The following is a 12,165-nucleotide window of genomic DNA, read 5'->3' as shown; positions in this document are numbered from 1 at the left end:
ATGGAGGAATTTAATCCAGCCGTTGTACAACAGCATTCTCAGTACTGCAAGATTTGATTTCTCTGCATTCTCGGTGAAAGTAGTAAATTTTACTTTGCGTTTATGTAAAATGTTTAGTCCACTCACTACACTGAACAGTCCAAACGACTAATTTTCTTCAGCCTCTTCTTGGTGGCTGTTTTTTTGCAGACTGAATACCATCTGGGCACATAAATGGCTGCCTAATGATCAGTGTATGGCCATGGGCATTCTTTCAACTTCACAAAAGAATTACACCTCTATTATAAGAAAAAAGCAGATACTGAAATGCTCTGTCACTTAAGTTTGAATTCCCGACAATGCTGACATGTAAAGAACAATAGACATAATAGATTTTGTTATGTTGGAATCAAATTTTAAAACTCTCAATACCAGGGAGCCTTGGACAAAAGTCAAAGTGCAATAACTGTCTGTTAAATTGACTGTCATCCAGTGCTACTGTTGTTGATATTTCCGTTTAAGTCTTTAAACTGAAGACGGTTTAATCAAACTCAACAATACATCTGATAGTGACTATACCGAATTCCGTTTAGTCACTTCGGGTTTGTGATGCCTTGATTCAAGTAAGAGTTTTATAAATAAGACTTGAGGCCTGTTGTGTAAATTCAGGACCAATGTGACTACCACTTAGATATAATAATGGTCATAATGTTACATTGCAGGCATTGCCAAAAATGCATGTGGAACATGACTTGCTCACTTTACAAAGCGATTTCTTACGCTCATCACAAAGACACGCGCTCACGCGCTTCAGTTGATGGAAATAGCCCAATGGCTAAGACAAAATCTTTCCCTTGCATTACATGCCTTTTCCTAAAGGACAAGAAAAACTTTAAAGTGCCAGACAACTTCATCTATGCATTGGTTTTTATTTTCAGATCATTCTGCTTCTCTGGTGTCTATGGATGTTACAGTTTCATCTCCTGGACTTTTTTGTAGTTATGTGGCAGTTATGTGAAGTGCTGTAGGACTGAGCACTGCTTGATGTGCCATTTTGTAATGATTTGTAGTTACTCATCTCTATCTTTTATTATTTCATAATTGACATAATGAATTCATAATTCATATTTCATCAGACTGCAGTAACAGGAGAACTAAACCTGACAAAGTTAGATGGACGCGCTTAGAGTGGCAAACGAAATGCTCTGTTTTCTAACTCAAAGTCCGTTTGGCTGGCGTTGCTAAAGTTAGTGATTTGATACAAGAGTGCTGTGGTTGCATAAGTGGGAAGAAGCCTGTATTTCAAAAGCCTCATCTCTCACAAGGCGATCTGTTCTGGTATTGAATCCACTACCCTTACTGGTCCCACTGCATTGGATTCTGGTAGGCTTGTGATTTGATCACAAATTAAATACAAAATAAATCAACAGAATGTATAAAAACCGATCGGAACACGCGGCCCAGGCCTGGTTCTGTTTAAAATAACAATACCGACCTATCTCTATCTATTTTGTTAACTGTTCAGAAGCTAGTAAGCGTGCTTACATGGATCCATGTGCTCAGATTTGTTTCAACTATTAGAAAGGGAATTTGTTGTTTCATGGAACAATAAATTTGCATTTTAAATAGCAAGAAACCTCATTAGGAACAGCTGATCTCTATGTTCGCATATGCTTGTTGAAAGACATGTTTGGACGACTGAAGTGTTCCAGACAGACCTTTGGAACTTCCTGTCTGCAAGGTGACTAAACTGGACTGCTTCACAGTGCTGCCCTCTGAAGAGACAGCTCTTCCCGACAGCTGTTAAGGCTAAGCGCTTGCTTGGTATCTCCATTACCTTTCTTAGCAGAGCTGAGTGAAACAATATACATTTATCACTGCTCTCTCTTTAAGGCTTTAAGTCTTTAGCAAATGCTCTACCAAGTTTACCAATGCTGGAAGCCAGTATTCTAGCACTACAAAGTGCTGTATGGAAAAGTGAGAGTTTCTTTTCAGACCTGCAGCTTTCTGAATGTAGTTTTGAGTAGCCCAAGTGGAGGTAATGTATTAGAAAGTCAAAGGCAATTCTTTAGGTATCTTGTCCAATACTCAATTTCAAGCGTGAGCAGCCAGGAGGGCAACTTAATATTTACATTCACTTATGCTGACTCCCAGCTTTAGTCTACATGAAACTCCTTTGCAGAAAATGACATTGCAGGTCTTACTGAATTTGCTGATGTGTTCCAAAATCTTCTTGTCTCACTTTGCGTATGTCCTCCATCTTGAAAATACAAGTGCTTTCAGGTGAATAATGCGTGACGTTGTTCTTTCTTGGTTGTAGCAAGCAGATGAGACTCTGGATTTTGAAGAACAGATCCTGGAAGCAGCTAAATCCATTGCAGCTGCTACCAGTGCCCTCGTGAAGTCAGCGTCAGCAGCCCAGAGAGAACTGGTGGCACAGGGAAAGGTGGGTAAACAGGACAAGTAGCAGCAGTGGGGGAGGAAAGCGTGGAAACTGAATCTAGTCTCCTGCTGTTCTCTGTGAAACCAGTAGGAAAGGAGCTTGGGAACGACTAATGAAAATGTAAATCTTTCCATTGCTCATCACAATATATGGCCAGGCCTGGTTCTGTTTAAAAAAACCCCACAAGATATTTATTTAAACCTCTCAAGTGTAATCAAGTGTTTGGCTCTTCAGAAGTTTCAGCTGCGGGGAGTTTTTATATTTGTGGGATTTCTTTCTCATTTCCTGAAGATCTGTGTTCAAGCTAGTAATGTACAGTCACACAAGACAGCTTGGGGATCCAAAACCGAATGTAGGATACCACTCTGGACCAGACTAGCAAGGGGCCTCACAAACTGTGCCTGCAGGGTTTTGTTGTCTGATTCAGTGGGGACACAGGCCTGCATGCGAATTCAGTACCGTTAAGTGGATGTGCTTGTAATCATTGTTGGGAGCAATGGAAAGAGCGCTTATCATATGTGTCATCCACTGGCTCTGCTCAGGATTGAGATCTTTGTAATTCATTTCATATCCATCACTGTTATTTTTCCCGGTTAACGTACTCTGAAACTTAAAATCTGAACATCAAACAGATACATTGCCCATGAGAACAATTTGTTACGGGATCATTGTTGTTGTATAGTTACAGTTTCCAATTTAATCTAATTTTTTATTCTGAGCAGACTGTGTCATGGGTCCTGTCACGAAAGCACTCTGCTGTCTACTGCAGCTAGGATTTCTGGGGAGCTTGTGCTTTTCATTCCCACAGGTGCACAGAGCACTTGTTTCACAATAATGATGATGTAACTGTTTGAAAAGACCCACCATAAGCTTTAGCTGTGGAACCCATCAATAATGCATAAAACAAGATATGAATAACCATTTGGTTGTGGAGACAGTCCAAAACATGAGAATTTTGATTTACCTGCGTCACCTAGATTATTGTGCAGTCTGCTTTTATGTGATAAGACCTGTTCTTACTGAGTTTCGTTATGACATACAGCTTGTTTTACTTTCCTCACCAACACTAAAGTTACACAGAATGTACTTCTATCTCTGGTACCAGCCCTGATTCTCCCTCCGGTAGTTTTGCCTCCGTTGCTCCCACAGATACATTTCCAATTGTGTCTTTCAGATTGAGGCTAGCAGCACTTGCACGCTGTTCCATCCAGGTTCAGAAAACTGCTAAGACCACTTTAATCTGTGTGTCTGAGGAAAGCTGCAGCTTGCTGTTCCAGCAGAAGCACCCCTGACAAACACAGCGCCGTATGAGCAGATCTGTTCAGCCCGCTTTACTGAGCTGAGCTGTTTTGCTTTATCCATTGCTCTTCTCTAGTAGCTGGCTGAAGGGTCAGGAATTTCTGCAGCAAGTGGCTTTTACTGATAGTTTCTTGCCTGGTTGGTGGATCCGCAAATAATACTGTCATCTTTAAGGGTGGAAGTGAATCCCAACCAAAATAAGAATTTAATGTAACATCAAACTGCAGCATTGTTTGTGGCTCATCCTCTCATTATGATAGTTCTCATAAGACAGACATTAAGATACTTCTGAAATAGTGAAGCCCTAACCCATTTTCCTTCTCTTCTTTCTTTACTAGTTACTGACGCTTAGGTAGTTGTCCCTGTGGGGTATCCTCTGACTGCTGTGGTAGCCTGGATCTCTGCAGGCCAGCCAGCAGTACAGGAAGCTGCCTCCTAAGATGACCGACAATTCTTGCCCTCAGCGAATGGCTGCAGCCTGCCTGGGGGGAAGGCTTTGTAACTGATACTGGGGGAAACGTTTTGCTTTTGTAAGAAACCTTTTGAGGCATGTGGTATGGATTCCTCCCAGAAAAGCACGGCTGGCATGTGGGTGGGAAGGACAAGTTTGATCTGCTCCATATCCATCGCTTGGGTACTGAGCAGAAAATGGTACTGACTCTTGGCTTAAATTCCTCACTGACCTTTTTATTTGGCGTGGAGGCACTGGGAAATCCTTTCCCAGCTACGTGGATGTGTGCAAGCCATGCATGATCTTGTCCCAGATAAATTTCTGACATTGCTCGGTAAAGGCTATGAAAGTACCTTAAAGGCCAAATTGGTGAAATATTGTAGTTGAAAAGTTCACTAAAGAAATTTTAAGTGAAACTACTTTCCCCTGTGGACTTGTTATAAAATAATTAATTTTATGTTATGCAACTGTTTCCTTTTCTGCCGTATGGATGAAATCTGGGCAGCTGGGTGTGATCTGTCTTCTTCCACACTCTCCTCCCCATTCATTCACACATGCACGCACACACAAAATTGAGACACCACTAACAAGACTCCTGCATCTGTAGTCTACTTAAAATATGTTTTCTGGGCATGATTAGGCAAGAAAACCTTGAAACCTAAAGAATTCAGGGACCTAGTGTATTTTTTTGTATAAGTGATTTCTCAGTAATACAAAAGTGTCACCAGAGCTGTGAGAGAACACATCTTCTGTTTATGTTGATATTACACATAAGGATTCTACTCTGATCCCTGGCATCCTCATGAAAGAACCCCTGTTTCCATTTTGTTTAAAACACAACAAGTTTCCGGACCATGTTTACATTTCACATCTTCCAGTTTCTCTCCCCAAAACCCCCAGTCCCAGGCAGTTGAGGATGGGGGGCTGGCAACAAACGGTACAATTTTGTTTCATTACTTTCATCTGACACGGGAAGAAAACTGTCTCCTGGTTGCTGCTGGTACTGCTGGTGTCACGAGCACTGCAGTGGATGAGCCATGCAGAAATACCGGCTGCTTTCCACAGGTGCCATTCTTGGGCACAAAGGCAGTTAGGGGGCTTCCCTGTGGAGCTTTCTGTTTTGCACCTTCCCACAGTGCCAGAATCAGAAAGAGATTCAGGAATGGTGTAAATCCAAATGTGTTGTAGAGACAGAAGTAAGTTATTTTAAAGGCCAGGAGATTCAGATCTACTTCAGATCTACTGCTTCAACTGCAGGTTAGGCCAAAGGCTGCAACAACCATTACTCTGGGACTTCTACTCGTGTTCCAAGGATGGGGCAATTCAAGCAGCACAGCAAGTTGGACACTACGCGAGCAGGCAGATGTGTCCTGAAAGCACACTGACAACTAACTTCCAGTTGGATTTTGTGCTCCTGTATGTCCTGTGTCCTGCTGGGCACAGTCACAGGTGCAGGTGTTTCCTTGTTTCATGTCTTACTGTTTGTCTACATCTGGGACAAATGTATTTTCTGTTTATCGTAAGCCATCTCTGAACTGGTTTTTTTCAGGTTGGAGCAATCCCTGCAAATGCAGCTGATGATGGACAGTGGTCTCAGGGACTTATTTCCGCTGTGAGTATCTGCTTCTCTTAAGGCAAACTCGCACCTTCTCTGAAGAAGTAATATCCCGTGAGAATACACAGTGACTTTTTTTACTCTATCCTAGGCCCGAATGGTGGCAGCTGCAACCAGCAATCTCTGTGAAGCAGCTAATGCCTCAGTACAAGGCCATGCTAGTGAGGAGAAGCTCATCTCATCTGCCAAACAAGTGGCAGCTTCTACAGCACAGTTGCTTGTGGCTTGCAAAGTGAAGGCTGATCATGACTCTGAAGCCATGAGGAGGCTACAGGTACTTGTGCTCTTAACTACTGAAAACCCAGAGTACCGCTGTGGGTTTGCTGTGTGAACAAACCACAGTTTTTAGGAATAGTTTCTTGATTTTTCAGAATTCTGTTCAGTTTTCCTTCCTTGTGGGACACTGGGGATGATGTGATCATGCATTTGTTACTATTCAACAGCAGCTACAGCTCGCTTCACTGCTTGTTTCATTCTTAAGTTTTAAAGGTGTTGAGGTGCAAATGTGGACTGGCCTGTATCAAGCCCTGGTTTAGGTGCAGTATCGATAGATTCATATTTATGATAAACCTCAGAAATACATGAGCTAATAATGTTTACTACCTGCATCTTTATAGCAACCGAGTGTAGCTGGTTTCTCCACGATTACGTGTTCAGTTAGACTCCCCGTGAGCTTGCAAACAGGTGAGCACTCTGAACTTGGTTGCACATGAGTATCTCCCTGACCTCTGTGAGATCCAGCAAAGTACTTGCCTGAATGCCAGCCTGCATGGTGGTCAGCTTTCCTTTATTTCTAGTAGTCCAGAGACAGCAATTGTAGGTAGAATGTTTCTAAAACAGAGACTTACTGCCATGCAAAAGCAGTAAGAGAAGCTGATGCAACATTTCAACTAAAGTCTGACTTAACTTTTTTACGTGAAATTGGTTCCCTTTTACGTTACACATCCATTTCACGTTGAGCTTCTCTGAATTAACACTGTTCTGCGATGGGTAAAATCTAATGTCTCCAAAATTTCAAGAATGTTCATTTTGTAAATGGCTACAGCCTTCTCTGACACCCTGCCCTGCAGGCTCAGCCTGGAATGTAAGAACTATTTCAGCTTCGTTTTTCATACCATCGACATGGAGTATCTGTGGTGATTGTGAAATTTCCCGTTTTTCTCATATTTGCTCAGATGCTACTAATGGATGCTCAATATAACAGTTCACGTATGGATAGGTAGCATCAAGTCCAACAGAAATACACATGACTGAGGATCTGTCTGAGCAAGAGGAACCAATGTAGTCTTTTTTTTTTAATATTTAGGAGGAAAAAATAAATGTATGAGTGTGTGAAAAATCTGTTTCTATAGAAAACTGGCTTGTTAATGTTACCTCTAGGGATGAGATGGCTTTATAATGGATTCGTATAAATTTACTTTGTCAAGGGTCTGTGGAGGAGGTGTCAATAACTGGAAGATAGCTCTGACTGTAATGTGATCTGCACTTCGATATCCAAATGCCACAATGGGTCTGAAGGAATTTTAAATGCAGAACAAACAATAGAAACAGGAATAAAATCAAGTACTAGCGACTGTGTTTTCTCAGCTCTGCCAGGAAATTGAGGGTTCTTAGTCATTGTAGGCAAATATTAAATAGACATCAAATGTGAAAAGTTGGAAAGGAATGTGAGAGCGGAACAAGCCCAAGCGTGGGCTGAAATTCGGTGCTGCTACTCTAGCAAGCTTCCTGTTGGTCTCAAAATCACTAACGAAGGGAAAAGCAGTTTGCACTTGGAAATAATGTCCTTTATCATGGCAGGAACAGCGTGAGTTGATGCCTGCTGGTAGGTTTGCCAAAACAACTCTGTCTTTTCAGCTGGCTTTGCCTCCAGCAAAAGTTTTCACGTAGCTTCAATCAGTAGGTTAGGTTCAGGAGTGTGAATGGTTTAATTTGCTCTTTCCTACACCATAAACAACTGCAAGCTTTGGGAGAAGACGTTTGAACTGTATTTCCCATGAATGCTAACTTGGAATGCACTGTTCCAGAGTCTGTTCCGAAATCTAACGAAAAAAACCAGAAATGTTTCTGTTCTCTTTGGATGAGTTTCAGACCGAGCAGAGCAAATTTCAAGTAATTTGTCCTTGGGTCATTTCAGGTAGGAAGAGAGTAAAGTTGAAAGGGAGATGAGGCTGGAAATATGAAACAGAACCATAGGGAGGCGAGGGGCAGGTTCAGAGCTGGTCCATGTGGCTTCCCCTCCGAGTGCGGTACGTCTCCAGCATATGAGAGTAGGCTGTTCTGGTCAGCAGCGGTGTGGGAATGAGTGGTCTCAGCACGCGTGACACCTGCGGACATCCGGAGCCATGGGACAGAGAGCTCTGCCCATGTTCTCTCTCGCGGCCTGTCCCAACCCTGCAAGTAACCTCCCCTTTCTCTGCACATTGTGAAAACGTTAATGTTGTTTATTGGTGGTGTTGACTGATTTGCTGTTAGACAGCAGGGTTTAATACAAGAACAGCCTTACTGGATCGGACCAAAAGTTTATTAAGCCCAATCTATAGTCTAATTCCAGCAGTGGCCCCTAGGAAATGCTTAGAGAAGCACAGAAGAACAGGGGAAGCATGCATGATACTATTCTCTCCTATGTTCTTGGGTCCAAGCATTTTCAGCTCGGGAACTTCCCAAGCCAGAGGCAGATTCTGTATTTTTAGTAACCTTTAGCGGTTTTCTCCTCTTAATTTATTCAGTCCTCCTTGACTCCAGGTAAACTTTTAGAGTCTAATTGACACTTCTTGGGCAGCAGGTTAAGCTGGGACAGCTGTACCTATGTACCTATGATTTAAACCTGCTTCTGCTGGTTTAAATCCGTGCTGCACAAATAGCTGAATGGTGTGCAAATGCGCTCCTGCAGCACATGGGTCTCACTTTTCATTTCCAGCATAGGCACCTTTCCAGCACAAGAATTCTAGCAAGATTCAACTATTCACATCCTTCTCTTCGTGAACTACTCAGTTGTTCTTGAGAGTGCTCTGCAGCCTTAGAGATGTCAGTTTGAGCAGTGATAAAGTCATGTCACTCTGACCAGGCTATGTTACTGCAGGAGCGTTGATAATGTGTTGCTTCTGCTTTCTCAACTAAATTCCTCACACTTAAGATGTCTCTCCGGAGCATTCCACTGTGCACCGAAGACTTATCCATGGTAACAAGTCATCTAGGTGTTCCTCTTGCTCAGGAGGTGGAAATACCTTTAAATGGTACGCTCTCCCATTCTCTAAAGTTGTTTCTTTGCTAAAGCACTTGAAATACATTTGGGGGCGCACCTTTCAGTATTTGTGTGTATAATTGAGTAGCAAACATACAGCTAAGTCCCTCCGTCAGTCTGTCAGAGTGAATGACCCATGACCCCTCTTAGCACGAAGTCAACATCAGCCCAGAAGTTTCTTTTCCTGCCTCTGTCCTGACACTGAGGAATAGATAAAGAAGTGGAAAGGAAGAGGTTTCCGGTAAGAGCCAAGACGGAGGCATGGGTCAATTCTGGCATATCAACCAATTTAAAATACAAAATACCAGACACAAGACTTGCCTGAGATTCACAAATTTAAAGGACTGCCAGTGGTATATGAAAAAACCTCATTTACACTGTCATGTGCACCGCCTGTTAAACCATGGACCGTCTCCCATAGCCAGCTTTCCACCGCTTTCAGTACCTCTTAGTACACTGGAGCGAATTCGGAGCCCATCTTACGATGCTGAGCCCTGTGCGACCATCACCTCTCTGCACAGGGTATTTCCTAGCCAATAGTCTTGAAGACCTCAGTGCTTCAGAAGAGGTACCAGCTCCACCTTTTAGCGTTAGTAGAAGAGAGGTTTGCATTTTGTTTGTGACAAAGACGAATTCCCATGGGGGTCACAGGAGATACCACTCCTATCCATTACACCAGTGCCTGTGGCCGTGGCGCTTACGGAGCGAGCAGTGTGGAGTCTCTGCTGCCAGCGTGTGTTCTAGTACAGCTCAGAGAGCGTCAGCAATGTCACAGTGCTTGGTTAGGTAGCTTAGTCACCACCCTCCTCCTGAGGCACAACTGCGGCCACTGCTCGGTTCAGACAACAGGAGATGTATTACCAATGTTAGAATGTTTATCTTTAGAAATCTGAGAATTTTTAAGGAAACAGAAGTTTATATGTGAGATAATCATGACTGTGTAAGCAGCTAATTTGCCCTGATGGAAGTCCATTAATTTAAAAACTTCATTGCCTTAAAATGTTTCTTTATATGCTAGCTTTCATTTTCTGTTGTTCTTCCCCCCCAAAAAAAAATTCTGATCAGTGGTGCACATAACATAACTTACAATTTCATCCACTGTTTTATTTCAAGCTGGAGGGAGAAAAAAATCTTGTTTGTGACTTTCCCAACTTCCAGCTTCTTAAATAAAGGAATTGTGTTCCTCTCTTTATTACTGATTTGGAAAGATTTATTTGCTTTCCACTGGGAAAACCAAACCAAAACATACCTTTTCTGTGTAGTTGAACATTTTAGTTTTGATGCGCAGATTAATCCATGTTAGTTATGCATTTTTGTTCTCACTGTCTTTCTTTTGTCTTTTTTCAAAGGCCGCAGGAAATGCTGTCAAGCGAGCATCAGACAATCTTGTCAGGGCAGCCCAAAAAGCAGCCTTTGGGAAAGCAGAGGATGACGATGTTGTGGTCAAAACAAAGTTTGTGGGTGGCATTGCTCAGGTTAGTACAATCACCCAAGAAGCAAAGCAGAGAAAAACGGTCCCAGCAATGTAGCGTAGTTCACAATGCTGCATTGCGGGCTGGACAAATTATGTGGGTAAATTACCTGATGCCTCATTGCCAGGTAACCACTGTCATGGCAGCAGAGGGATTTGCTCTAAGATTCTACACTTCTTCACTGGGCATTTACCATAATAGCAGTTACCATTGTCCAGTATCTTTATTTTTGTTCTGATGAAGTTAATGGTTCTTTTCAAACTTCTCTTGCATACTTTAAATATTCCCAAATCTTAACGGAACACTAATTTTGAATGCACATTATCAAAGAAATAGAGAGTGAGAGTGACCATAATAGATTTGGGGAAATAATAACAGTATTGAGAAACAGGTTCCAAGGCTTTGAGATTGTACCAGCTTCTAGATTCACTGTTATGAATGAGGAACACAACCTACTGCCTGGTGACCACTTAAAAGATATTGAAATTAGTAATTTCTGACTATCTGCAGTACTTTCATTTTTTCTTTGGCATTTTGAGGTGCAGGAAAATACTGTGGATAGCAGCAGTTACCAGCGTTCAATTTTGCTGCCACTCAAACACTATGCTAAGGTATGGTGCTTATCCTGCCATGCGAACTCCTCACCCTGGTGCATGCTGAGGGAGCACAACGCTACAAAATCCATCATGGATGTGTGGTAAAACTGTGCGGGTAGATTCTTTTTTGGTTTTTTTAGTCCTCTTTAAGAAATAAGTGGGAATATGATACTGTTCTTAATGCCGTAGACCTGGAACCCGGAAAAATTTGAGCAATTCTTGCCAAAACAATTGAAATTCGGTGCTTCTCTGGAGAATGCTCAAGGCCTGCCTTGACTGGTGTCATTGAGAAAGAGTTCTGGCTTTACAGACAGTATTCCTTGCTGTCATAATTCATGCTTCTGTTTTCCAGATCATTGCAGCCCAAGAAGAAATGCTGAAGAAGGAAAGAGAGCTGGAAGAGGCAAGGAAAAAACTGGCTCAGATCCGCCAACAGCAATACAAGTTTCTACCCACAGAACTGAGAGAAGATGAGGGTTAACCTGCTGAGATTTTCTTTTGTTTTTCTTTTTTTTTTCCTTTTCTTTTAAAGAAATAAGCTAAAGGGGGACAGTACAGTGAGAACTGCTCTGACAACATTCTGATATGCCAAGCACTTACCTAAATAAACTGCCTATCTTAGCTTTGGCTGAGCAGAGGGCAATAAACACTTGTTCTTTCTCATCTGGTCAGCTGAGGTGCATGACGATCAAATAATGGTACAGTGTTAGGTTCACCATTCCTGTTCCTTCCTTGACTTATCTCAGGAGAGAATGATTCACTTTTTACTAAAGATACTAAGTCAGTATTATTGTCACTTTCCTGATGCTTGAGGTATTTATCATTCCTTGACTTGTTATAAAACTTTCGTAATATTAATAGGAAGACAGTCAAGAAATCTTTCATATGATAAATATCCCATGAGCTGGTGGTTGTCCCCCAACCACCCTTGTAAAAAGATGACCAAGATGGAGAAGGATGTAGGTCTGAGTGGAGAAACATGCATGAGTGTGGGTTTGAAGAAGATGCCTGTTCTCTTTCAGTGTTATATAGCTGGTTCACCCCAAAACTGGAGAAATTGTCTCTG

At 42.1% G+C, this 12,165-nt stretch overlaps 1 protein-coding gene across 1 annotated transcript in view; it reads left to right on the top strand.

Annotated features, from left to right (window-relative positions):
- Window positions 1-11,959, top strand: part of LOC104496739 (talin-2-like) — a gene marked incomplete at its 5' end in the record, with an annotated part of 41,734 nt that extends 29,775 nt beyond the window's left edge. Inside the window, 5 exons of the mRNA XM_010139904.1 lie at window positions 2,300-2,425; window positions 5,722-5,784; window positions 5,879-6,061; window positions 10,381-10,506; window positions 11,452-11,959. Of these exons, the coding sequence (XP_010138206.1) occupies window positions 2,300-2,425; window positions 5,722-5,784; window positions 5,879-6,061; window positions 10,381-10,506; window positions 11,452-11,580 (627 nt within the window). The remainder of the gene's footprint in view (window positions 1-2,299; window positions 2,426-5,721; window positions 5,785-5,878; window positions 6,062-10,380; window positions 10,507-11,451) is intronic.
- Between the last annotated feature and the right edge of the window lie 206 nt (window positions 11,960-12,165).

Source organism: Buceros rhinoceros, unplaced genomic scaffold (assembly GCF_000710305.1).
Source record: "Buceros rhinoceros silvestris isolate BGI_N320 unplaced genomic scaffold, ASM71030v1 scaffold30510, whole genome shotgun sequence".
Taxonomy (NCBI): domain Eukaryota; kingdom Metazoa; phylum Chordata; class Aves; order Bucerotiformes; family Bucerotidae; genus Buceros; species Buceros rhinoceros.
Note: the sequence above shows the minus strand (reverse complement) of the source record. Positions and strands in the feature narration are given on the sequence as shown.